Source organism: Temnothorax longispinosus, chromosome 8 (assembly GCF_030848805.1).
Source record: "Temnothorax longispinosus isolate EJ_2023e chromosome 8, Tlon_JGU_v1, whole genome shotgun sequence".
NCBI lineage: Eukaryota > Metazoa > Arthropoda > Insecta > Hymenoptera > Formicidae > Temnothorax > Temnothorax longispinosus.
Window position 1 is genome coordinate 11,582,943 of NC_092365.1, and position 27,883 is coordinate 11,610,825.

Consider the following 27,883-nt stretch of genomic DNA (forward strand, 5'->3'; position numbering starts at 1 on the left):
AGGCCGATGATATTGCGTACCGGATCGGTTGGAAGGCCGAGAAAACTATATCATCTGGACGCTATGACGGAAACGATGGTGAGAATAGTGAGGTTTCGGATGATGAGGATCTACCTGGTGAGACTCCAGACAATGATGACGCGTTTATGGAATGTAACTTAACAATAACACACGATCCTGCAACGTGGCAAGAAGCGGAGCAAAGCGACGACGTCGAAGACTGGAGAACAGCTATGGAAGATGAATACCTTGCGCAGATACGTAACAACACTTGGGAAATTGTACCAAGACCGCAAAAGCAAAAAGTGATTGGTAGTAGATTTGTTTTCTGTACCAAAGATAGTGGACTAGTCACAAAGAAGAAAGTACGTCTTGTAGCAAAGGGTTGCTCACAACGTGCAGGGGAGGATTTTCATGAAACTTATTCCCCCGTGGCAAGATCGACTTCAATTAGACTATTGGCGGCATTGTCGGCAGAATTGGGGTTGCAAATCCATCAAATAGATGTGGTAACCGCCTATCTCAATGGTGAACTGGAAGAGGACGTGTACATGGAGGTACCTGAGCAGTTGCACGAGGTATTGACGAAGATCATCGCTGGAAAACGCGTAGGTTCAAATGCGGAAATAACTCAAAAAGAAGATATTGTAAGAACTGCAAAACGTTGGCTACATGCATTGAACGCACATCAAGATAGTGTGTGCTTATTGAAGAAAGCACTTTATGGATTGCGACAATCAGGGTTGCAATGGTATCGTCGTCTTGTGTCAAAACTGAAGCAAATGGGTATGCGACCAACGGACCAAGACCCATGTATGTTTACATCGCGGAGGAAAAATTGCGTGATGATAATTGCGATTTATGTCGACGATATTGTGATCGCAACCAACGATCCGAGCTGGATGAAGGAGGTGAAGCGGAATTTGGCGGAGTCATTTGAGATGAAAGACTTGGGACCAGTGAATCATTGCCTGGGAATCGAGTTCCAACAAGACGAGAATGACTATAGTGTTGTCTTAACACAGCGCCAATACACTGAAACTATCTTAGAGCGGTTTGGCATGCAAGATTGCAAACCAGCGAGGACTCCAGTTGATACAAATGTACAACTGACAAAACCGTCACGAGCTAATGAGAAGATAATGAAGAAATATCCTTTCCAACGTCTCATTGGAGCATTGATGTATCTTGCGGTATCTACGAGACCAGATATCGCGTACGCAGTTAATTTCTTGAGTCAATTCAATGCGAACTATTCAACTGAGCACTGGCTGGCAGCCAAAAGAATCCTCAGATACCTGAGGGGCACCGAGGGTCATGGTCTGATGTACCAAAAATCAGATATACCATTGTACGGAGTAGTTGACGCAGACTGGGGTGCCAACACAGTTGACAGGCGATCATATTCTGGATACGCATTTATCCTAGCAGGAGCAGCAATATGTTGGGAAGCTCGAAAGCAACGAACTGTAGCGCTATCGAGTGTAGAGGCCGAGTATATGGCCATGTCGGAGGCCATCAAAAAGGCGATTTATCTTCAAGACTTATTACGCGACACAGCAAGGCCATGCGACGGGACCATACTATTCAACGACAACCAGGGAGCACAGCGTTTGGTATACAGCACTGGCGTGCATCATTCAAGAACCAAACATATTGACTTGCGCCACCATTTTATTCGAGATCATTGTGCATCGGGCGCGATTGAGCTTCAGTATATGTCTACCAATGATATGCCGGCAGACATATTAACCAAGGGATTAACCGGACCTAAACACATTCAGTGCCAGGATGGTTTGGGGATGATTGAGTTGCGCGAGTAACCTAGCTCGAGCCTACGACTTCGAGGGGAGGTGTTGGAGATACGAAGTGGCTCCACTCGAACTAACTGTCGCGACATTACCGACGCCTATCTATTCTATTTTCTGATACTCATAGTTCAGTTCAGTTCTCTTTCTGGCGTCGCATGGTTGACCACGTGTAACCATAATCGTTGTAATTCTATACTGAATAAAACCGCGTTATATAGAAACAAACTCTAATTATCACCCGCCAACAATGTCTTTGTTTATCCATTAAATTAGACAAAGATGGACATATGATTTAACTATTAGTTAGCTGACCAACAAGTTGGAACAACCGGCCCTTATAGAATTATATTAAAATTAAAATTTAAAATTTTTATAGAAATATATAATTAATACTAATAATTAATTATTTTTTAATTTTGCCAAAAATATGTCAAAAAGAAAAAAAATGTATTCAAATGTGTCCTGTTGCCAAATGTGTCCTTAAAAGTAAAAATTAGAAACTTACACATTACTTTCTCATCATTACCCACATAGCAAAAGATATCACCAAGATGAGACAAATATTGACAAAAGGGGACCCAGCCCCGATGACCTTGACCTTGACATATGTTGTCAAGGTTATCCTCCTGAATGACCTTCAAAAGGTTTTACGCGTCGCTCGTTGTTTATTAAAAAGTTATTAATCAAAAAGTTTGAAAAATATAGATAGCTATTTTAACTATTTAATTAAAATAACATATAAATATATTAATAATAATTGAATAAAGTAGAGAATACTTGGTAAATATATATAGAGTGATTAAAAATAAAATAAAATATTAATATGTCGAATTAAGGTGATGCTGGAGCCGTCTGTTTTACCGATTATTACGGCATTTCTTTGTCGTCACGTAGCGTCGTATTAATTTGACAGAATTAAAAATACTTTTCCAGAATTGTAGTACATACATTAATGATTCAGGGAAACTCCGATTTTATATAAAAAACGAGAAAGAATTACGGAAGTACAGATTTCCTTATCTACTTTTATCCCAATATGGCGTCTCGAGTTGCGGCGAGCTGTCAGCTCGTCCCAAGATGTATTTCATATAAGAGATATACCATTAGTACGAACGCGAAAACAAGTTCCCCTGTATTGCACAACAATAAAAACATCGATAAACCCCCCAAATCAAGATTTGGTAATATAATATGGTAAGCGTAATATAAAAGTATGATGTCGATGTGTATCGTGCCGATCGTGCGTATGTATGCGTGCAATGTTAGGTGCTATCCTTGTCTATATCCTTGTCTATACAAAGACAGATATAGGTCGACAATATAGAAAATGGTAATTTTGTCGGTTATACAGACGGCTCCAGCATCACCTTAATTATTTATTGAATATAATTTGCTCATTATTTAAAAAAAAAACATCAAACGTATATATATAGTCTTTTAAACAAAAATTTGGCAATATAATATTGATAATGATATTCTTGAGTACCGAAACGTGGAAGATTAGCGCGTACTTCTCTCCATAATCTCTCAATGTTTTGTGTATAAACTTTAGTATTAGGATCCACAAAATTTTTAAAATGATTAACTGTTTGATGTATATAATGTTTATTTTTCATTTCAGATCATTATACGCACGCCAACAGTCACTATAAATAATTGATTCAGGAGCAATATATTTACGAATTAATAGTAATAGAATTTTAGAACGCCGGTTTTCCACAGGCAATAAAAACTTTGTTTTTATCACGTTCTATGCCACCAAATATCCATTATCTTGTTAAGGTACGACCTTTGTTAAATTTTCTTTTCCCAATTTTGGCTTCATCTGTTTCTACAATAATTGGGTCAAAAACGATTTTTGAAAAACATCATAATATGATAGTTTATACATAAATTGTATTGTAAATAATTTTTTTCGTTAAAAAAAAACGTGAATTTATTAATAACTAGACACTACAGACGCGCGCGCTTCGCGCGCGCCATTTAGCTTTAACATTATGCTATTATATAATAATCGCGAGACGATTAACCTCGCGACACGACGCGAGCTGTCACATCATGACACACACGACGCACTATACACGCACGAAACTCGCCACACTCCGCGATGACAGTCCCTCACGGGATGAAGCAAGCTACGCGGCGCGGCAATCAATCGAGATAGCCAATCGGCATCGCGGAAAAGAGGCTTCAATTTTACGATACAAACGAAATTCACTCAGGTAACACACGCCTTTTTTAAAAGTGGATGCTTTCCCCCTGCCGCGCCGCTTGCCCCGCAGGGGGACGCTGACCAACCTCCTTAAAGAGAGTTTTATTATAGTATTTTGAAAAAGTCTCGACACAAGGGCTACAAGAATATGCAATAAAAAATGGGGGATTTTATTTAAGAAAACTTCAATTATACTGACCTGGCCTTGAAAAGATCATTCAAAGTCAAGTCTATATTTTTATCATCTGTCCCGCTTAATATCCTATAACTTTTATGTGAAATATTTTTCCATATCTAAAGCCGTTTTCGAGACCAGAGATCCAGGGAGCTAGGTCAGACTCACGAAGTAGAGAAGCCTCTTATTTCGTAGTCAGACTTTAGAGATACCCTGTATATATAATTATAGTATAACAAATATTAATTTGTAAAAACTTTTCTTTGTACTAATTTTGATATATTTATTATTTTGTCTAGAATAATGGTTTAAAACTGGTTTAGAATAATGTTTAAAAAAAAATTAAAACTTTATTGCTGTTATAACCTAACCTATAATTGGGCCTTCAAACAATGAGATTGTGTATTAAAACACAATGATATAGATTAAAAGAATAATATGTTTTACTTACTTTCTCTTTCTTTATGGATCTTTCAAGATAGAACAAGAATTATGTATCGGCATATCACAATCATTAGTATTTCTAATGTTAATTCTAACCAACCGTTAATTTTTCAGAATTTAATGTACCGACTTCTATTGGCTATTCTGAAAAATTAACGGTCGGTTAGAGTTTAAGATAGTTGAAAATAGTACCCCTGCATCTTCCTCCTTTTGTTGAAAACATGAGTCACATGTGTTTATTAGATATAAGTACTAGAGTGCACACTGCCTGCACTGGCTTGGCGCTCGGCTGGCGCGAGCCGAGAAAGACGTTATGACATACTTATATCTCAGTGAGTCCACTCATGCGCTAGAAAGACGTAAGGGCTTTCGCACATAAATTGCTATGGCAATTTGTGTACAAAGATTCTAAGAAAAAGGCAAAAAACAGCATACATGCATATAATTAATTTATACGTACAGTATTATAGTTTCAATTATTTCATAATCTTTTTGCATCACATTAGCACAAAACAATCGGCAAGAAAAAGTAGATTTATTTATTATCTGTAAAAATTCAAATATTAAAATATTATATATTATATATATTTCTTTCCCAAAAACGAAAATTGGCTACGAAAAATAGAGTAGGTATGATATATTCTCACATAGCAATCTCAAGAGATTTTCGTGTGTGTGTGTGTGTGTGTTTGTGTGGTGAGTGTGGGTGTGGGTGTGGGTGTGGGTGTGGGTGTGGGTGTGGGTGTGGGTGTGGGTGTGGGTGTGGGTGTGGGTGTGGGTGTGGGTGTGGGTGTGGGTGTGGGTGTAGGTGCGGGGTGTGGGTGTGGGTGTAGGTGTGTGTGTGTGTGTGCGCGCGCGCGTGTGTGTGTGTGTGTGTGTGTGTGTGTGTGTGTAATATAATTCAAAATATTCTTAAAAACATATTAAGTCTTTAAAATATCGTCGGACGCCTGTCTTTGTTTCTCTTCATCTCAACACTATAATATAGAATAAGAATAAGTAATATCAATATGATTATAATGTTCAACATAGCCCTTGTAAAAAAAAATTAGAAACTTGCACATTGCTTCCTCATCATTACAGATTGCTATCATCGCGATCACCTATTTTATTTGATGATGCATAATTATTAGTATTTATTAGTTTGGCTTCCTCATAGAGGAAGCTTCATGAGCAAAATAAAATAGGAGCAATGATCTGTAATGATAGCGAAGCAATGTGCAAGTTTCTAATTTACACACTTTTTTAAATTTTAAATTTAACCTTTTTATGAATTGATAGTCAGCTTATTGTCAGTAGCATAAGTGGGTTTTACAATTGACGCAATGTCAAACCAATGTTGACTTTGCGAGTTTCAGGCTACATGGTTCATGTATGGGACTTTGCATATAGACCTTTGATTGCGTATAAAGCTAGATCTAATCAACCAAATCTTAAAGAATTATATATGAAATAAAGATAGAAGACTGAAGAATATAATAGAATTATAAATAGCCCAATATCTCAAAATTGGCAAAAGTTATAGCAACCACAGACATTTCTTAAAAAATTCAAAATTTTATAACGAAATAACCCTTTTACTGATCATCGCCAAATTCAATACCAACCTTCTTTTAATGATACTCTATATAAAGTTACATGTATATAACTTATACACTTTTTAAGCAGAAATGGGTAACCCCTTTATATCGATCCTTGCCAAATTCAATACCAACCTACCTTTAACGATACTCTATCCTCTATCCATAAAAAAGGTTAGCTTGATACTCAAAATTTGCCTTAAAAAAAAGGTTCTGTATTCGGCGAGTATGTATGTATGTCCGCGATTTTCTCTGAAACTACTGGACGGATTTGGACGGATTTGGACGGATTTGGACTGTGGTTTTCACTGTTCGATAGAGCAATCCCCTAGGAAGGTTTTAGTTCATAAAAAATATCGTGTTAGAACATCAGGGTACGGAGCAATAAGGAAATATGCGATAATAATTATAAGCAATTAATAAATTATTAGGAGAGACCGGGGCTAGACCGTTAGTTTTTTTCGGTGCCGGACCTCCAACAAGAGGCCCCCAGTGACGGCCCTCCTGCACTTTAATCCTTCCACCCCGATGTCCGCGAGAGATATCTTCTCCCTCGCAGACATCAGGGCTTGAGCGTATGTATTTGAATTCCCCCCCCCCCCAACACCGTCACCCCGACGGCCGCCATCTTTGGGTGAGCCGGCACCCGCGCTCTGCCCTTTTTGCCGATTTTCCGGCTATTCTTCCCATCCTTCGGGAAGGTAACCGGAGCCACCGTTTCCCGATTCTCTATCTTCTTCCCTATCCTCCTATTTATAGCTCCGTCCACGTTGTTCGAGGAGGGAGCAGAGCTTCTCAATGTGTCTTTTAAGAGGAAGTCATTATTCACGACTCCCCTTCGTCCGCCCGCGATCTTGGTCACAGTGGTGCGACTCTCCTTCAACATTGTGTCCCCAACGGACACCGTCGTTCCTGCAGTTTCCCTTAGGGAGCGTGTTACAAATTTAGCTTGACATTTTATTGATCGGTTAAAATTGATTCTGATTGGTAGATTATTTGGTTCCTTTTTACAGTCACTAGATGGCATTAGAAGTAAAGTCATGCATACGCGTCTTTTCCTTTTCACTGTTTCTTTGTCGTCCATGACGGTTACTGATATAATAAAGACTCACGACACAATTAAGAATTATAATAATCTAGTGTACTTTATTTCTTGCGCACCTGAATGCCTGTATAAAGTTATAGTTTTATCAGAGCGTACCTCCCCCAACAAAACCTACATACTCAGCTAGTCCGCTCCAGGCTGGTGAGCCTGGTCTCCATGTCCGTCTCTTCTCTTGGAGGAGACTTTTCCGTCTGTACAGTCTCGTCTCTCAACTCCACTCGTGAGGCAGAGGGAGTATCTACCTCTATCAGAGTCGGTGTGGTGACAGAAGGTGCTGCCCATTCCACCGACAATTGTTCCTCCAGTTTCTTCACTCTCTTTTCACTTTTCTCCAACCTGGTTGACAAACCTCTTTCTTCTTGCCGCAGTTTAACGATTTCCTTTCCATATAAATACAATCTCTTACTTGCCACGTCAAGTAGAGATAACCTCCCATAAAATGGTAACATAGGTCTCTCGTTCCTCGTCTGGCTCTACACCGTCCTCTTCCTCGTCCTCGCCTTCGCCCTCCCACGGACTTAGGCGGTTGAACAGGAACTCCCTATGTCTCCCTTTCAGTTCCACTGGGTCGAGTTCCCGAACTCTATCCCCGATGCTTCCCGGGTGCCATTGCAACTCTTCTTTTGGTAAGCTCTTTACAACTTGAGCCGCCGTCAGAATTCTCTCTTCCAAATCTTTTTTCTTCCAATCCGCCCGGATTGTTCTTTTAGCCGCCAATTTTTTATCCGTCGGATTGGTGGGACATACCTTCCCCTCTTTCCTATTGTGCGCTTGTTTTCATCGCAAGATACGCCCTTTGTTTCGTCAGCATTTCTTTTAGGAGCCGAAGCCTGGGTCTTCTCTTCCTCCATCGTCATCTCGTCTGTAGACGATGGCAATCTCGTCAACTCCACTTGTGCCTCTGCGAGCTTGCGCTCGAGCACTGTCCCTTTCAGGGTAATGGACTCTGAATTTTTTTTAGACAAGGTCCCCCCACGTTGGAAACTTATCCGAGCCCTCTCTTTTGTCGTCCGTGGGTACGATAACGTCCGACTTCTTTTTCGGGCCGCTGTTCTCTTTAGAGGGTTTTTTGCCCTTAAAGCCCCTTTCTTTGTATTATTCTTCTTAAAATTATTTGCACTTATTACTGGGTACTAAACCCGACCCGCTGCGGCTCCGCCAGCCAGGGCATGCCCTCACCAACCAGCCCCAAAAGACTGGCCGGGCCCCGAGTTTCCCCGAGGGGCTGGCTATGTCACTAGCCCCCGGAATTTTTATCGGGGGCACGGGATTCCAGGCCCCTTACTCACCCACGGGCAAGGCAAGCCTCTTCCCGTGAGCTTTCGGGGGTCCCCGACCTTCGACAATCGGGGCACCGCGGCGGGCGCTGCTACGCAGGGGGCCCCCCGGACGGTTGGGGCGAAGGAGGCTGCAACCCCTTCATCGCCTTATCCGCCGGGGCGACCAGCCTAAAGTCTGCCGCCCACCGGCCGACTTTGGGTAGGGGGAACCCCCACCGTACTCCTCCTACGCGCAAACAAGAGACCAGGCCGAGCAAGCTTGATTCCTGGCCCCCGCCGCTTGCGAGAGGACAGGGCACAGAAAGAACCCCCAACTGTTGCAGTCGCCAACCGGTGGGCTATTGTACGCGCCGCCGGCCCTTACCCGGAAGATATCCGAACGGCCCGGTGGGTCCTCTCTCCCTGGCCGCTTGGCCCCGACCTCGGAATACGTCCGAGCGGCCCGGGCGGCCCTGGGTGAACCTAAGATCCCTCGCCCTGCCGGAGCACCGGCGTGCAATGGGCGAGGGATCCAAAAACCCACCCAACCCCGTGGTTCTTTCTCGAGGTTTCCTTCCTTTAGGCCGGCGGGAGGAGTAGAAACTCCTCCTTAACGGTCCCGGCCGACCGGGCGTTTGAAGTCAGGGCCCTACCGGCTGTTGGGGTCTGGGTAGCCGAAGCTAGCCAGGTTTCTAAGCAAGGCAGCCGGTACCCCGGTTTTCTGTCTGGATTTTTCTTTTCATAGGACGGTTGGGTAACGGAGCAAAGCTCGTCCCTCACGGCCCCGTCCGGCCGGGCGGACTTTTTATAGAGGCCGCCTACCTCGCGAGTCCTGAAAGGACTCCCCGGTCCACAACAGCCCCTAAGGACTGCCGTAGATTACGGTACTGATGTGCTCGGGTACTCCGGGTTCGCAAAACCCGTACCAAATAGCCCCAAATGGATCCCGAGGGATCCAAAATGGCGCCAAATAGCCCCTGGAAGGCCCCTGCAGGGGGCTTCACTATTGTTAAACTAGACACATAGTGTGCCTTCAAAGTACATGTGTCAACTTTCCACGCGTAAAAAGTTGTAAACCCATGTGGCACCTCGTTTCATATCGACAACATATATCAAGGCCATTGAAATTGGTGAGGTCGCCCTTAATCTAAAGTTTCACCAACTTTAACACTGTATATCTCGAAAACCAGAGCAGTTAGCTTTATAAGATCTATATAATTTTTTGTTCAGCATTAAAAGTACTACCAGAAACCATCGTCAAATTAAGGCGCCGGGGTTATCGGAATCTAACCCATTTGCCTAATCGCCAAATGACATATTTCAAAGAGAGAAATGAAGAGCAAGCAGCAATAAGTGCGCAGAGAAGAGACACTACACTTACTGCATGGTTTAAATTGAATCAAAATGATGAAAGAGTGAGGCATTTATTATACACAGAGATTTCGTCACAATATGTGTATGAAAAGAAAAAAACAAAATGGAAACTACGCAAAAAGGAATGGAAAAGATCATTTCCAGACTATATACAATAAACATAAAAGATGATGAAAAATATTATCTACGACTGCTTCTCCTACATGTTGTGGGAGCTAAATGTTATGAGGATCTGAGAACTGTCAACGGAGTTCTTTATGAGACGTTCAAGATGCGGCAAAAACAAGAAATTTGATAGAATCAGACGATCAATGGGACAAAACGCTAGAAGAAGCGAAAGAGAGTCAAATGCCTGCACAGATTAGAGAGCTATTTGTCTATATTTGCATATTTGGTGCACCTACAGATGTACCAACACTTTGGAATAAATATTAAGACGCCATGATTGAAGATTATGTACACAGAAATATGGATAATCCAGAAAATATAGCTTATATAGCTATGAATTATATCAAGAAAATTATGAAAAATAATGGAACTAGCTGCGTAAACTTCAAATTGTCAAAACCAAAGTCAGTGAAAATTACCAAAATAGAATATAATTTAGATGAGGAAAGTGTTGTGAGCGCACAACGCATTAGAGATAAGTTATTGCACTTGGCAACTCCGAGTTGCCTCCTGCAAGAAACCTAACCCTAGCGACGAGGACCGCTGACTTGAAGGCCAGCACGAGTTTCGGTAATGACCGTACTATATATGGGCATTCTGGACATCACCAGCTCGCTAGGCCTCTGACCTAAGTCAGCAATTCCGAGCGCGATAAAACGCCCGCCCTTCTAACGAGCGGCGGGCAGTCTGATACCGAGCGCGTACCGCGAGTCAATCGTCACGCTAATCACAAGTTAAGGTAGTGACTAAGTAATTGTGAATCAATAATAAGTGAATAAAGATATCCATCCGTTTATTAAACGTGACTGTGAATACATTCCCGAAAGTGTCCTTTACTCTCCTGTTCGGCGGATCATCAGAAGAACCCAGTGCCGGCCCTCCAAATAAGGCACAGGCACAACAAAAGAAGTAGAGGAGAAGATTTATTATCGACATTAAATGCAGAGCAAAAGCACGTGTACGATTTAGTAATGCGAGCAATTGAAAATGAGAATCAAGTCAAAAGGTTATTTTTTATAGACGGATTTGCTGGAAGTGGAAAAACATACCTGTTTTATACATTACTAAGTGTAATCTGAGTAGGAAACAAGGTGGTTTTACCATGTGCGTCAACAGGCATAGCAGCAACACTTCTAAAGGTAGGAAGAACATATCACAGTCTGTTCAAGCTAACAATACCAATAGATGAGAGAACAAAATCAAATTTCAGAGGAAACACGCAGGAAGCAAAAGAATTAATCTCTGCGAAATTAATAATATGGGATGACGTAAGCATGACTGTAGAACAGGTTCTAACAGCAGTCGATAAATTATTAAGAGATCTGATTAGGAATACAAAACCATTTGCAGCAAAAGTAATTCTTTTTGCAGGAGACTTTAGACAGAATTTACCTGTAGTGGCTCATGCAAACAGAATAGCCATAATTGAGTTAACTGTAAAACACAACCCAATATGGAAGAAAATAATTCAAATTAAGCTCAAGGAAAATATGAGAACAGGGGAGGAAAGAGAATTTGCAAATTGGCTAATGGAATTAGGAGAGGGTAACTTGACGAATACAGATGGACTACAAGATACAATAGAAATTCCACATGAATTTTTATGTAAAGGATCACTAATTACAGAGATTTTTGGAGAAAAAATAAATATGGAAAAAATAATGGAGAATCCAGATAGAGCGATCCTTTGTCCTAAAAATGAAGACACGTTTAAAGTTAATGACAACATTTTAGGTTTAGTGGAAGAAGAAAAAAAGGAATATCTCTCCATTGACTCTATTGAGAGTGAAGAAGAACAGGAACATTTGAATTTTCCAACGGAGTTTTTAAATAGTGTGACACCAAGTGGAATGCCAGTTCATCGACTTAAATTAAAAGTGAGTGTCACAATAATACTTTTAAGAAATATAAGTTTAAAGAAAGGATTATGCAATGGAACAAGATTGATCGTAAGAGAACTGAAACCAAACCTGATTTATGCGGAGGTTATGACAGGGCCAGCAAGAGGAGAAATTGTCTTCCTACCAAGAATCGATTTCATACCAAGTGATATTGAACTACCATTTAAGCTTAAAAGGCGACTTAAGTTTCCAATACGTGTCGCATTTGCAACGACAATAAATAAAGCAGGGACAAACATTAAAAAAGATAGCGATATATCTACGAAATACAGTATTTGCACATGGACAACTCTATGTAACATTTTCAAGAGCAACAAAAAGAAGAAGTGTAAAAATAAAAATTGAAGAAACCAACAAACAAGAACATTTAATTGAAAGAAAAAATACATCTTTTACCAAAAATGTGGTATATCAAGAAATTTTGTAAATTATGGAGACAAAAATGAATGAGAGTCAATAATGGCGGGTTAATAGAAGGTGAAAGCGCGCAAAGCGCGGGCGAAAAAAAATAATAAATGAATTGATATTAGAACAGAAAAGCAGCAAATGTAAAACTATAAACTCGGTAGAATTCTTAAACAAAATAAAAAAAGGAGGAACAAAAAGAAAAGATGAGAAAAAATGAAAGAGAGTCAATAATAGCGGGTCAGTGAAGGTTGAAAACGCGCGAGGCGCGAGCCAAAATATAATTTAAAGGCTTCAATATAGGGGATTACATTTTTGAAATATTTGACAATATATGCTAATCTGCATTTATAATATTATCTATTATTTATTATTTATTAAAAAAGAATTCGAAGATGTAGGTTAGAGTTTGAGGAGAAAGAATATCAAATTTGGTGTTCCTCATTAATGGGTGAATTTGGGGAGAAAGGAATACATTTTGAGCCCGCGCGAAACGCGGGCAAAAAATCTATAGTCATACAAAGTACCTGATGTTTGTTTATATGTCTGACCGCAAACTACTCATTTGTTAATGGACCGAATCTTAAAGAATTGTATATGAAATATGGGTAGAAATTTCCGGGAATGGCGGTGGTGGGGTTAATTTTTCGTTACCAATTTTTTTTAAACTGGTTGCGTAATTTTTCTAATTTTTCGGGAATTAATTGACCGAATCTTAAAAAATTATATATGAAAAAACTAAAAAATATAATAAAATTAGAAAAATTGCTAATAATAAAAAAGTTACCGATTTCTGTTTAAAAAAATTACATGATTGCTCTAATTTCCGCAAATTTTGAAATATCAAGCTAAATTTTTTTTTATGGATAGAGTTTTGGCAAAGATCGCTAAAGAAGTTACCGATTTTTGCCTAAAAAGTGTATACGTTATATATACAATTTTATATAAACTATTGTTAAAGAAAGTCATTTAAGGAAGGTTGGTATTGAATTTGGCGAGGATTGATGGCGATAAGTCACCGATTTCTGTTTAAAAAGTATATAAGTTATACATGTACTATTATATAGAGTATCATTAAAGGAAGGTTGGTATTAAATTTGAGGAGAATCGTTGTAGAAGTTATACCGATTTCTGTCTAAAAAAATTCTACGTGATTACTTTAATTTCCGCAAATTTGGAGATATCGATTTTTTTATGGGTAGAGTATCATCAAAAGTAGGTTGTTATTGAATTTGGCGAGGATCGGTGAAGGGATTACCGATTTTTTGCCTATGTAGCCTGAACTCCCAAAGTCAACATCGATTTGACATTGCGTCGATTGTAAAACCGCACTTGTGCTACTAATTGTAAGCTGACCCTATATCAATTCATAAAAAGGTTAAATTAAAATTTAAAAAAGTGTGCAAATTATTGAATTTGATGAAGATCGGTGAAAAGGTTACCAATTTCTGCTTAAAAAATGTGTAAGTTATTTGATGGATAGAATATCATTTAAGGAAGGTATTGAATTTGGTGAGGATCGGTAAAAAAGTAACCGATTTTTGGTTAAAAAGTTACATAAGTTATACATGTAATTTTATATAGGGTATCATTAAAAGAAGGTTGGTATTGAATTCGGCGATAATCGGTATAAGGGTTCTTTCTTTATAAAATTTTAAATTTTTTGAGAAATGTTCGTGGTTGCTCTAACTTCCGCCAATTTTGAGATATCGGGCTATTTATAATTCTATTATATTCTTCAGTCTTCTATCTTCATATATATCTTCTATTTCATATATAATTCTTTAAGATTTGGTTGATTAGATCTAGCTTTATACGCAATCAAAAGTCTACATGCAAAGTCCCATACATGAACCATGTAGCCTGAAACTCGCAAAGTCAACATTGGTTTGACATTGCGTCAATTGTAAAACCCCACTACTGACAATAAGCTGACTATCAATTCATGAAAAGATTAAATTTAAAATTTAAAAAAGTGTGCAAATTAGAAACTTGCACATTGATTCCTGATCATTACAGATCGCTACGATTGCTCCTATTTTATTTTACTCATAAAGCTTCTTCTATGAGGAAGCCAAACTAATAAATACTAATAATTATGCATCGAATAATATACACGTTTTCTCATAAGAGGAGCTTTGTGAGCGAAATAAAATAGGAGCAATGGTAGCGATCTGTAATGATGAGGAAGCAATGTGCAAGTTTCTAATTTTTTTGCTGCAAATATGTTTGTAGCATATGTCGAGTAGCATAAAAAGGGCGCGCTAAGTGTTTTTGTGTAAATCTAAATAATTTTATTTCTTTTTATTTTTTACTTGTACGAGCATAACTAATAATAACCTATAGACATAAATTTAAATGTTAATAAAACTATTTTATTATTTAAATTTATGTAGTGTTTATTTATACTTTTTATATAAAAATATCAAATAATAATTCTAAAATTAATTTATAAATAATTTATAAATTACATTTTTATAATTATATATGTTACGGGCAAAGTCCGCATGGTGTGCAATGTCAGCATTGCACAACGCGGGCAAAGTAGTTTATTAGCGGACATTGCTCGGTTTGATGTAGGCAAAGTTAACACTGCCCATCCAGCGACGGCAATGTCAGCAACTATTATCACATTGCGGACTTTGCTCGGTTCCAAGTGGGCAATGTCGATAATCCTAAATCTCCGTGGAGTAAGCTGCGCTAAATGGACATGTCAAGCTCAAAGACCGAAAGCGCTCACTGAGCGAAAAAACCAACCACAATGCGTTGTGGCATATTCAAAAAGGCCACTACGCGAAATTCGTATTGTGGCACTTTGAAAAACGCTCACAACGCGTTTTGGCAATGTAAAAATGCCATGCGTGGAAAGTTGTAAACCTATGTGGCAACTCGTCTCGCGTGGAAACAAAACCCCTCCCCTATCTACATAAGGCTAACTGTTAATTTTCGACATTGCCCACTTGGAACCGAGCAAAGTCCGTAATGTGATATAATAGTTGTTGACATTGTCATCGTTGGATGGGCAGTGTTAATTTTGCCCACATCAATTAACCGGGCAATGTCCGCAAATAAACTACTTTACCCAGTCGCATTGTGCAATGTTGACATTGCCCGGGCAATGCCGACACTGCACACCATGCGGACTTTGCCCGTAACATATATAATAATTTAATTAATAAATATTATAACTATTTAAACAATATAAATTAAAATTTATATTAATACCAATTAATATTATTTTATAAAAATTTGCTTTTTAATTAAGAAAGCAAAATTATACTATATGCGTAGTTACACTTTTTTTTTTAACGTGAGGAAATCTTCAACTACCGGGTTACGCCCAGTAGCCTCCCGATGTCAGGGGGGGGAAGACCCCCTCGCTCTCTGGGAAGAGGAACGAGGGGAGTGTGGGACTCTACGCGTGTCGCAAGCGGCACGCGCAGCCTACCCACTAAAACCTCACGGGTGTCCTTCACTGCGCTTGTGGAGGCGCCCCGGGAACTGGCTATCAATACATCCGGGGCGTTCGTAGTCACACTTCTCTAGAATCCCATTCTAGTCATACTGGGTCATATTGACCCAGTCTTGATTTTGAATGGTTGCCATTTTAATGGTATCGGTCCGATCGGGTTCAAATAATTCTGGAACATACCATGAACATTCTAGAATATAAAACAACTGCGGTTTTGTGAGAAATAAAATGGCAACATGTTGAAAAAAAATCGTTAATGAATAACATGATTTACGGTCTCTACCTAATGAGCGCGGGTCAAATTGACCAAGTGTGACTACGAAGGGTTAATATCATATTCACTTGGCGCAAACCTTCTATTGATATCACTGATTTTGTAACAAAGAATACAAATAAAGACCAAATTAGAAAAAAAATTTTTAATAAAGATTTTGTACAGAGCACATATACTTGGCGTTTTTTAACTTTTTTTGTATATTTCATTGACTAAAGAACTTTATAAGTAGTCTTTTGTTTTTTAATAAACAATTAACAAAATTATTTAAAATTTAATTACATATTTTATCAAAAACTGTTTTGCGAATTATTGAAAATAGGTAGGGTAGGTAGTCCATCAATAAACCAGTTGTACACTATAAACCATTGCAATATTTCATAACTGTAGTGTTGCTAGATTGTGCTTGTTGTCATGCAACGACTCGCATTTGAACCTCTCTTCGGCTTCCCAATCGGCCGGCAAATCGCGCGAATGACGGCCGTTTGAGACCACATTTTGTGATTTTTGGGTGACAAACTAAGTTTTTTTCGTAAGTTTTACGTATTTTTCATGTTTTTGTTGTTATATCTATTATTTTTTTATTATTCTATAATTTTGTGTGTATATTTGGCTTTATAATTCTGTAAGCAACTTTCTTCTATTGTATTATTTTACCATATTTTTTGAAGATTATCATAAAAAATGTTATATGGTCTACAATGAGCCATTTTGTTTTTTACTACAGTTATCTGTGTTATAAGTCTTATTAAACTGACTAGTTGCTACAATAAATAATAATTTAAGTAAGAAAAAGTTTGCTTAAAAATAATAATTTTGATTGTAAGCTTCAAATAATGAAAATAACATATATAATTAAGTTAGCTTTAATTTAAAGTCATACTATCTTAATCTTACTTATCATGTCTTATAATTATCTCTTTCCTAAATAAACATTTTAAAACATAGTAAAACTAAAATAACTACTAACAATTCACTGTATAAAACATGGGGTTTATTGTTAAAAATGGCTAGGTTCCTTGTGTACACACCTCTGTACACAATAAATCATTTGACATTATTTTAAAAAAATCGAAATTGTGGCTAAACTTTAAAAATGACTTATAGGTCATCTTATACAGTATGTAGCCAACTAAATTCATGAACTGTATGCAAAACACAGATCTCCAACTCAATAATTGAGAGAGATATATAAGCCTCTGAAATTTACATGGTTCATTGTTTTGGACTACCTACCCTACATTATTATTTATTTTTATTTGATACTAAAAAATGAGTGGTTTATCGCAAAATTGTCAGACAAGTGTAAAATTTTTAGAAATATTATAAAGTTAATATCTTTTTAAAACTTAAATAAAAATTAGAAAAAGATTGGTTTATTTGATATTCTTTATTATGCTATAACTAGATTTTTCGCCCGCGTTTCGCGCGGGCTCAAAATCTATTCCCCTCTCCTCAAACTCACTCATTAATTAGGAGCACCTTTGATATTCTTTCTCCTCAAACTCTAACCTACATCTTCGAATTCTTTTTTAAAAAATAAAAAATAATAGATAATATTACAGATGCAGATTAGCATATTGTCAAATATTTCAAAAACCGGTTTCAAGAAAATCAATTCATTAATGAAAAATTATCCATTAATAAAAAATTAAACTTATCCTCCAACAATATTAAAAAAATTTTGACACGACTCCTATTTCATATATAATTCTTTAAGATTTGGTCAATTAATTCTCGAAAAATTGCAAAAAATTTGTAACCGGTTCCCAAAAAAATCGGTAACAAAAAATTATACACTTTATAGCAATCCCGGAGAAATTCTACCTTTGTTTCATATGTAATTCTTTAAGATTTAATTATTTTCGGAGAAATTGGAAAAATTTTGTAACCGGTTTCCAAAAAGATCGGTAACAAAAAATAATACACTTTATAGCACTCCCCAGAAAATTCTACCTCTACTTCATATACAATTGTTTGAGATTCTGTCAATTAATTTCCGAAAAATTTTCTGATACCGATTTCCCCAAAGATCGGTAACGAAAAATTATACACTTTATGGCAATTCCCGGGAAATTTTACCCCCACTTCATATAATTCTTTAAGATTCGGTCAATTAATTTCCAAAAAATTGGAAAAATTTTGTAACCGGCTTCCAAAAAAATCGGTAACAAAAAATTATACACTTTATAGCATTCCCCGGAAAATTCTACCCCTGCTTCATATATAATTCTTTTAAATTCGGTCAATTATTTCCCAAAAAATTAAAAAAATCGGTTTCCAGAAAATCGGTAGCAAAAAATTGGCCGCGACATTTTCATCCCCGGGAAATTCTACCCCTGTTTCATATACTTTTGGTAAAAATTCGGTCCACTAACGAATGAGTAGTTCGCGTACAGACAGACAGACAGACGTGACTTATATATATAGATGTATGTGTTTTGAATGTTTTAACTATAAATTTCATCCTCAATATTGGAAAAAAGATATTTTATAAATATTTTTTGTTAATAAATAAAAGGCAAAAAATTTCAATCTTTGTGATTAAATTTTTAATAGATATCCATTGTTATGTACGGAAATTTTATCTTAAAATTTCGGACAACACGTTGACATTTTTTAACGCTTTAGAAGACGCACGCTAGCAGCTCGGAATTCCGAGCGAACGCTCAGGTCAATACAAATGTTTGTTTTATCCTATACGGTTATCGGACGGGCGTTGGTAGGCTGGTTGCCAGATAGGCCCAAAACTACGTTTCTAGAAACTTCTAGAAAACCTCCCCTTAAGACGCGTAGGAAGTGGTGAGAATCTCGCGCGTTCTGGCCATTTCTGGTATAAAAAGGGCGGAAAACACCGCGGAGCGATTTTGGCTTCGGCTTATAGTTAGTTCCTTAGTTTTAGACTTCGACTCTGTTACTTCATTCTCAACTTAAATCATTTTTCTAACTCTTATTCAATTCCAGACAGTCACTTTCGACATTCGACTATACGTATGTACAAGTCCGAGCATTTGCGCTCGTTTCTGGGACGGGGATCCTGCAGCCGTATGATTTACCGACATTATCGTTTTTAGATGGATCTTTTAATTGGCTTTATAGAATTGCAAAAATTGTTTACATAATTAAAGTACGCACAAAAATCTAGGTACACAAACGCGATTTTATATCAAAAACACAAAAAAATTAAAAATATTACTTATTTGGGCACATACAGCTGTCACCTGACGACAATATTTGCTTAAAACAAAAATTCTGCAGTTTATACATACATAACGTTTATCATCTTACCTTGGGAAAACATATAGGAATAATATCGTGTAAGTATATGGCACGCCGTTTTGCTATTTAATACTATCATAAAAATTCTATCAAATTAAATTAATACTCAAAGAAAAGAAATTATTTTATGTCTAGACATATTTATAATTCATTGAATTATTATTAAGCTATTACATAATTGAAATTATGGCACGCCGTTTTGCTATTTAATACCATCATAAAAATTATACCAAATTAAATTGATACTAAAAATAAAAGAAATTATTATTATGTCTAGACAATTCATCAAATTATTATTAAGCTATTACATAATTGAAAATGCAGAATTAAAATTATGTCTAGACAAAATATTAATTCTGAATTTATTTTATGTTATGACATACAATTTTTTCGGGAATTAAAATTATGCACATAATTATGGAACGCCGTTTTGCTATTTATTCATAAAATTTTTATTTTAAATTAATTTTACGTGAATACATAATTTTAAGTCATTTTTATTATGTTATGACATAATAAAAATGGTTCCGAAGAACTATCTACTTCAGTTTAAATACTGAATTTTTATTTTAGATTAAAAAATCCTATTAATAAATAGCAAAACGGCGTGCCATAGAGATCCTCTCTCTCTCTCTCCTCCAGGAATTGCAACAATTAGAAAAAACGCATCTCCATTTAAACCTATTCCTGTCGACTTCGACATTGATTATCCTAATTACAATCAGATAAATAAAAGTGATCCTTGTTACGAAACTTATAAGATACTCATCAGATATCTTTTTGGTCTCAAATAATAATAATAATAATAATAATAATAATAATAATAATAATAATAATAATAATAATAATAACTTTCACACGACTTGTTCAAATCCCTGGTAAATTGTTTAAAAGCATTGACCAAAAAACGGACGAACAACAGACAGAACGTGACACCATTTCTATAAAGAATTTTTAATTTATACTACAAAAAAAAAGTTAAATAGAGTTTAAAATTATGATGCACAAAATTAAAAATAGAATGTTCACAATTTCTACTATTTCACCGCAATCATAATGAGTAATCGATTATGGCAGAAAATTTTAGATAAAGTAAACGCGACGATGTTGGATAACTTCCTTAATCTTCTATCAAAAGCAGAGGATCATATGTTTATGATGTGCCTAGTAAATAAGAATAACTATAATATTATAAATGCACCTTCAAACTATTTGTAGCCATTTTTGAAAATAAAAACTAATTTTTTAGCTCTTGCTTATACCATATAAGCTAAAAATTATCAATGTAAAACTTGAACCAAAACGTTTTACAATTAGTCAAAACTGTATTTATGTAAATGATTTAAATAGTTATCTAATTAGTCCTCCTGTGCTTTTTTAGTTAATAATTATTTATGAAATTCAAAGATGTTGAAAAATAAAAGATAATAAAAATGTATAAAATAAAGATTAAAAATTGGGAGAAAATAAATAATAATTTTTAGATCAATAGTAATTCTGGAAGATCTTTCCATAACTATTTCTTTAATATATTATTTTTTTAATTGATTTGTTCAATTTCTAAGTCTCTCTCTCTCTCTCTCTCTCTTTTCTTTTAAACCGCTTAAAAATAAAATCAATAGGAAATTTTCACTTGAATTACTTATCATGCAGAATCTCCGCTGGACTTGTCGATGACACTACTCGCTCATCATTCTCTGCCACCGATATCACACTCTTATTACGAGTTGGATGAGTACGAATCGACGTCCGAGGAATCCTCATCATCGACATTATCGTTGGCCGGTGATCACCTTGATTGCAGTATCTTGACGACGATTAAGAGAGGGGAGAGAGTTTTATTACCCTGCGAGGTCTGCGGCAAATCCTTCGACCGGCCATCTCTTCTAAAACGACATATGAGGACACATACAGGTATGAAACGGTATCCTAAAACTCGTAATTAATTTATTCAAGCAATGAGATTTATTTATATTTGTAAAATATTAACTCATTGATACTTTATGCATACAAAACGTACATATGGAACTATTGAACTAATCGAACATCGCAATTTCTAAATATCGTGAAATTGTTATTACCATCAGATTCAGTATAGAGTTTTGGGCATAATTTTTATTAAAGATACTATTCCCATTAAAATTTACAAACGCAATAGATTTTAATTAATGTCAAATTTCATTATTAATTCAAAAAATAGCAAAATTATATATTTCTTTTCTTATGTTCTAAAAAGTAATTTGATTTTCCATTCAAAGAATTTTTCATGTAAATATATATGTTTTTATTGTTGTTATTGCGATAAATATTACCACAGCCCCAGTGGTCGAATTGACACGACACCCGCGCGGTATACGGGAGGTTCCAGGTTCGAACCCTGCCTGGAGTAATATTTTTCGCAATAAAATTTAAAACTATTTAATTTAGAAATTACATCATCTGACCAAACGCGTTGGTCGTAATTAATAATGTCTCGATGATCGATGAGAAAAAGTGCTGCGTGAATCCGACAAAGCGAGTTGGCTCACAGTTTTTTCAATGTTCACATCGAAAAGATGTTATATATTGCCAGTCAGTCGATTTAAGGGGACTAGGAAGGGTTTAAAAATGCAGAAATTGGCTCGTGTTTAATTGTTTATAACAAGGCCGCGAATGAACATAAAACTTTTTTATTGTTAAGGGTATTAATTATAACATTATAAAATGAGAAAATTCATTAAAAGCCATTCTCAGATTAATAATAACGGCGTCCCAATATAATAAAAAAAACTGTCGAATCCACGGTTTTACCACGATTCCGGTCGAACGGATAAAGGTTTTGGCAAATTTCAGGAATATTTCTTCTCCTTAGGCTTTCCTCTATTGATTATACCTAAAAAATTAAAAATCGAAATAAAATTAACAAAATGGCGTCCAGAAAACAAAATTTTTTCTCAAATTTTTTGTTTTTTGGACGCCATTTTGTTAATTTTATTTCTATTTTTAATTTTTTAGGTATAATCAATAGAGGGAAGCCTAAGAAAAAGAAATATTTCTGAAATTTGCCAAAACCTTTATCCGTTCGACCGGAATCGTGGTAAAACCGTGGATTCAACAGTTTTCTTTATTATATTAGGACGCCGTTATTATTAATCTGGGAATGGCTTTTAATAAATTTTCTCATTTTATAATGTTATAATTAATACCCTTAACAATAAAAAAGTTTTATGTTCATTCGCGGCCTTGTTATAAACAATTAAACACGAGCCAATTTCTGCATTTTTAAACCCTTCCTAGTCCCCTTAAATTACTTAATTGTTATTAAATATATATGGATAAAGTTCTGAAAACGGTTCATTTCCGATTTTGAGGAAACTTTGTAAAACTGTAAAAAACTTTATTTTAGGTTAAAATAAAGCGAATTTTGGCAATTTCTACAGCTATATTTTAAGATTTTTAAAATAAAATAGTAAAAAAATGGTAAGTGTGATAATTATCTAGTTTAGGGGAGCTATCTCTTGCGACCTTGACTTTGACTATATATAGAGAGCACTCTCTTGAGTAACTTTCCAAAATTTTAGCCGTTTATAATTTATTTAAAAGTTATTTAAAAAATAGTTTAAGAAATATAACAGTTTGTGTCAGTGCTAAGGGAAGTAATTTGCTGATATTTGTGTACAGTTTTTTTTTAAGTTAGGCGCTAACTTCACATCGGTATATACAGTATGCATGCTGGCAGAAGTGGGTGGGGGTGGACCTCGATTCGCGTGAAAAGTTGAAAATCCATGTAAAACATGTTTTTTAATGCTTTTTAAATCAATATAAAAACTCCTAAAATATGATTGTTGATTTAAATAGAAAGATCACGTGTTTAAAGTAAAGTGAGAAGAAGTATTTATAATATATAATGGTATAATTTATAACATCTTGTAAAATTGTTAAAATCCTTCCTATACTTTTTATCATTTTATCTTAAAAAATGGCTTTGTCATAGGAATTGCCAAAATTCCCTTTAAAAGATTTCATCTTAACCCAAAATAAAACTTTTTACAACGTTTCATCGAAATGGAGGTGGACCATTTTCGGAATTCCCAACCAAATATATTATCTTTTTGTCTGGAATTCAATTTAATTCTATTCCATTTTAATCATTTACTCTACATCTAGATTCATGCATTTAAATAATTTTAAAACAAAAAAAACGCAAAGCGTTAATGTACATACAACTGGATATGATATTTTTATCTTCATAAATTAGGTAAATTTTATACTGTGCTCACATAAGTTGTGGCACAATTTGCGGTAAACTGTGCAGTTTGTGAAATTGCGATCGCTTTTGCTCGATGATCGAAATAAATATGCATTAAAAAAAAAGAAACTGTTACGCCATGTTATCCGCGTATAAATCGAGTCAGAAATCATAAAATGTGAACAATTAGCGGCGGTAATTTAGAAAAGACATTAAATTGAAGGGGAAAAACCGCATGTCTGCATGGTGTGCAACAAGGGTTTCTCAACCTCGAGCTCGTTAAACACGCACAAGCGTATCCACAGTGGCGAAAAACCTCATCAGTGTCTCGTCTGCGGAAAGAAGTTCACCGCCTCGTCAAATCTTTACTACCATCGGATGACTCATATCAAGGTGAGCGCTCGACACATAAGGTGCGTTCCACTTAACGCCCGCAACGTTTTTAGAATCATTTCATCCTTGTTGTTTGTCAACTGTTAAATAAGAATAAATAATGCTTACGAGCGTTGCGGGCGTTTAGTGGAACGCATCTACACTCATTATCATTACATATATTTTTTTTACATCAAACACTTGTTTACAATCAATGTCTTTATTCATTGGAACCAAACAATGTCCTCCTAAAATGTTATTATTGTTCTCCCTTTTATTCTGATAGTTTATAGAATAAAAATATTGTTCTGATCATGCGCACATTTTATGATAAAGTAGTAAATATAAGTAATGAAAAAGTAGCGTAAAGGAAATTTCTTAATTTTCACGAAGACTTAATTAATTGAAGATTAAGTTAATTCATTTACGTATAAAATGTGGGTAAATCTACAATAAAAAATCAAGTTCATAGTATATTTAACTTAATTACTTTGATTCTTTCGACAAGATAGTCTTATGTACAGATTTATATATGTAAGGAAAGGTGCTGTACGTCGAAACACTTTTGAATTTTTTATTTTTCTGAGCCACAATTTTAATTAAAAAATTTTGAAAAAAAATATTAAAGTAGGGGAGACCGGGGCAAAGTCGTCAGTTTTTAACAACAAATTCGTCGGTTTTTAACAACAAAACAAATAATTTTAGTAAAATGTGGTATACCGTTGTAAAGAGTAAACCCTTGGCTACAAAATTTATACGGACATTTTTGGTCTACGTCGCTTTGTTCAACTGGTATACAGTGAAAACGACAAAGGTGCAAAAATTGAAATGTCAAAATTGCCGAGACGGAGTCGTTACTCTATTCTCGGACTGAATTTTAAATGAAAATTCATAATTCCGATCATGAAAAATAATAGGATACATTTTTTAATAGAAAAATAGAAACATTAAATAAAAACACAATGGCGGAAAATAATTACAAGAAAAGCGCACACACTTATGTGCCCTACGCTCGCACGAAATGCATTGTTTCTCGTCAGCTCTATTCTGTCATCTCTGAGCACATGTGCTCGCAGCACATATTATCCAAGTCCCCGCCGAAACCCGACCACTGCTGCTTCTTTGACTTTAATTTTCGCCGGAAGTCTCCATGATATGGCTTGGTAACGACTTCGCCCCGGACACAAGTTTCAAGTTTGGTCGCTCATAAAATATTAGAAATCAATGAAAATAAAAAAACTTCACTGGATTCGTGTTCAGCACGCATTACTCTTTAAAATTACTTACTTTGAGATTTGGAGACACAATAATATTCAAGATATTACAAATTTTTGACGCGCAAAAAATTTTATTTTCGACCTCCGAAAACACGTTTGCCTCGATAAAGGACCGTCTACAATAGCCGTAAGAGAATGCAGTAAGACGTAAGCAGTAAGCTATTGACCAACCACAGTCGATTAATTATTCTTGAATTGTAAAAATCCCATTAGTCAGTAGCTTACTGCTTACGTCTTACTGCATACTCTTACGGCTATTGTAGATGGTCCTTAAGGAGATCCTAAAGCGAAGGCCGAACTTCCTCGATGTCGATAATGTCAACATTTCTAATCCTGTTTTCTCTATATCTGTCCTTGTTTAACTATAGTAATCTGTTCTTGTTCGATCGCTGCGCCATCTCTCGCTACACGCAATACTGCTTATCCTAACAACCTGCATGTCCTTTTGCACAAAATAGTAGCGAAGGCTGAAACTTTTTTGTTACGTTTTTACTTTTAGTTTTTCATGTACGGTATTCTTTGTTCACATTATACGAATGGCGCGTGTATCTTATTTTGTACATACAAACTGTACAACTCCTGTATTAAGCAAACGTTTACGGTAGGTGACAGCTCAAAAATGTATTTTTTTAATTTTTTCCGATTTTTGTCTTGAAATCAACACTCGCGCGATGTGTTTTCGTGCATATTTCAATTGTGTACACATTTTTTTAAGTTCTGTGCAGTCTACTCAAAGTTGGAGCTATCCCTGCAATTGTCGGTAATTTGGGTCAGTTTAGGATCCCCTTAAGAATTACAACATGGCACATAATCTCACTAAACTCCGTTGGTTACGTGGGCACCATAAGCCGCGTTTACAGTATTAATAGCGAGTTCACACAACATACAGACTTCGAGATAATTGCAATGACGACTCCGCCCCGGTGACGACTTTGCCTCGCGCGTGGTCTCCCCTACATATTAAAAAAACCTAAATTTTTATTACCATCTGGTAAGAGAATACAGCAATTTTTTATAATTGGAAATTTTTTTTTAAGGTACAGCAGCTTGATGTACCTTGGAACACTTCCTTTTGTACCTTGAAACACGTATGAAAAATAATTTTAAAAAAGTAAATCTTTTCAAAAAAATATAATATTTTATTAAATTTAGTTACATTTAAGTTAATTATTAAACTAAAAATGACAATCAAATCTAACAAAATAAATCATTATCGTCATAAATAAAAACAACCGTTCATAAATTTTATAAGTAATCTTGCGTGTTTTTCTTAACTGCTTCTATTTTTCTCTCTTATATTCTTATAAGATAATAATAAAATATTCTTATTAATAAAATATTTATTACCTAATAAAATAAACAAAAAAACAAAAATAAATTAAAATAAAATAATAAAATAATATCAACGCTTAATTCTAATAAATTATTTAAGCATTTTAACGAACAATAAAATTTTACATTATATATTTTTGTTGATTCTTTCAGTAAGATACTTTCGTCGTTTCAGTTTCTAAAACTGCATTTACAGCAGATATCAGAGTTTATCAGCATCCGCTTTGGTCTTTTTATTCCACGTTTACTACGTGGCATGGTAGCTATATACAAACAAATAGCTTCCAATTATTCTAGCTGTCAGTAAAAATTGAAAAAATTTTAGTTAAACAAATAACTAAAAGTTATATAAAGATAACAATCAGCTAATATACTTTTGAAATAGCGTTCCAAGGTACATCAACCGTCATGTTTCAAAGTACATAGAAATTAATTTCTAATAAAAAATTAGTTAACAGCTTATATAGGTTATAAATGAGGTTATAAATAATTTACTACATTATTCTACATATTTGACACATTCTTATTAGCCTTGGCTGATATCTATATCTTTATTATAAAAAATTACAAAAATCACAAAACAAATCTCAATTTTACTTTACGAGTCATAAAATACGAAAGTAGATATAACTTATGTGTATAAATAATCGCAACGACACAAAAGTACAGATTTAAAGAGATTATCAAATAACTCAACAATTAGTACCATAAACTATCGCCAGATGCGAATACTATTCGATTATGACGGAGTACAGCTGTACCCAAGGTCAGCACCTTCCCCTATATATTTATAGAGTATACGATACATACAAATTACAATATTTACTTTTTACTTTTTTTTATTTCAATTTCTGTCTGAATCAACGGATATTCCCTTATGAACCAAAATAAAAATCTATATTACATTACATGAATATTATATTATTTGTGAAGCAATGAATCTTTTTCAATAAAATATATATGTGTAAATAAAAATTTATTACACGTTATTGCGCGATAATTATGCTCTGTATATAATGTACATTATGATTACTATTTTAATTATTTTGTTATTACGAGTCAATATATAAGTTAATAATTCTGGTTGGATAGTAACAAATAATACACCACCTTATTGGCTAATCCAATAAGGTGATGTAAGATCGTCTAGTTTAAACTATTTTTTATATTAATACTAAATAGAAGTGAAAATAATGGAGTGATCAATAGTTGTCT

General features: G+C 35.4%; 1 protein-coding gene across 3 annotated transcripts in view; it reads left to right on the forward strand.

Annotated features, from left to right (window-relative positions):
* LOC139817378 (uncharacterized) overlaps positions 1 to 27,883 on the forward strand; it is a 198,135-nt gene that overhangs the window by 49,408 nt on the left and 120,844 nt on the right. For all 3 annotated transcript variants that reach the window (XM_071785417.1, XM_071785419.1, XM_071785416.1), the window contains 2 exons: positions 21,113 to 21,373; positions 23,911 to 24,080. In XM_071785417.1, coding sequence (XP_071641518.1) covers positions 21,113 to 21,373; positions 23,911 to 24,080 — 431 coding nt within the window. The remainder of the gene's footprint in view (positions 1 to 21,112; positions 21,374 to 23,910; positions 24,081 to 27,883) is intronic.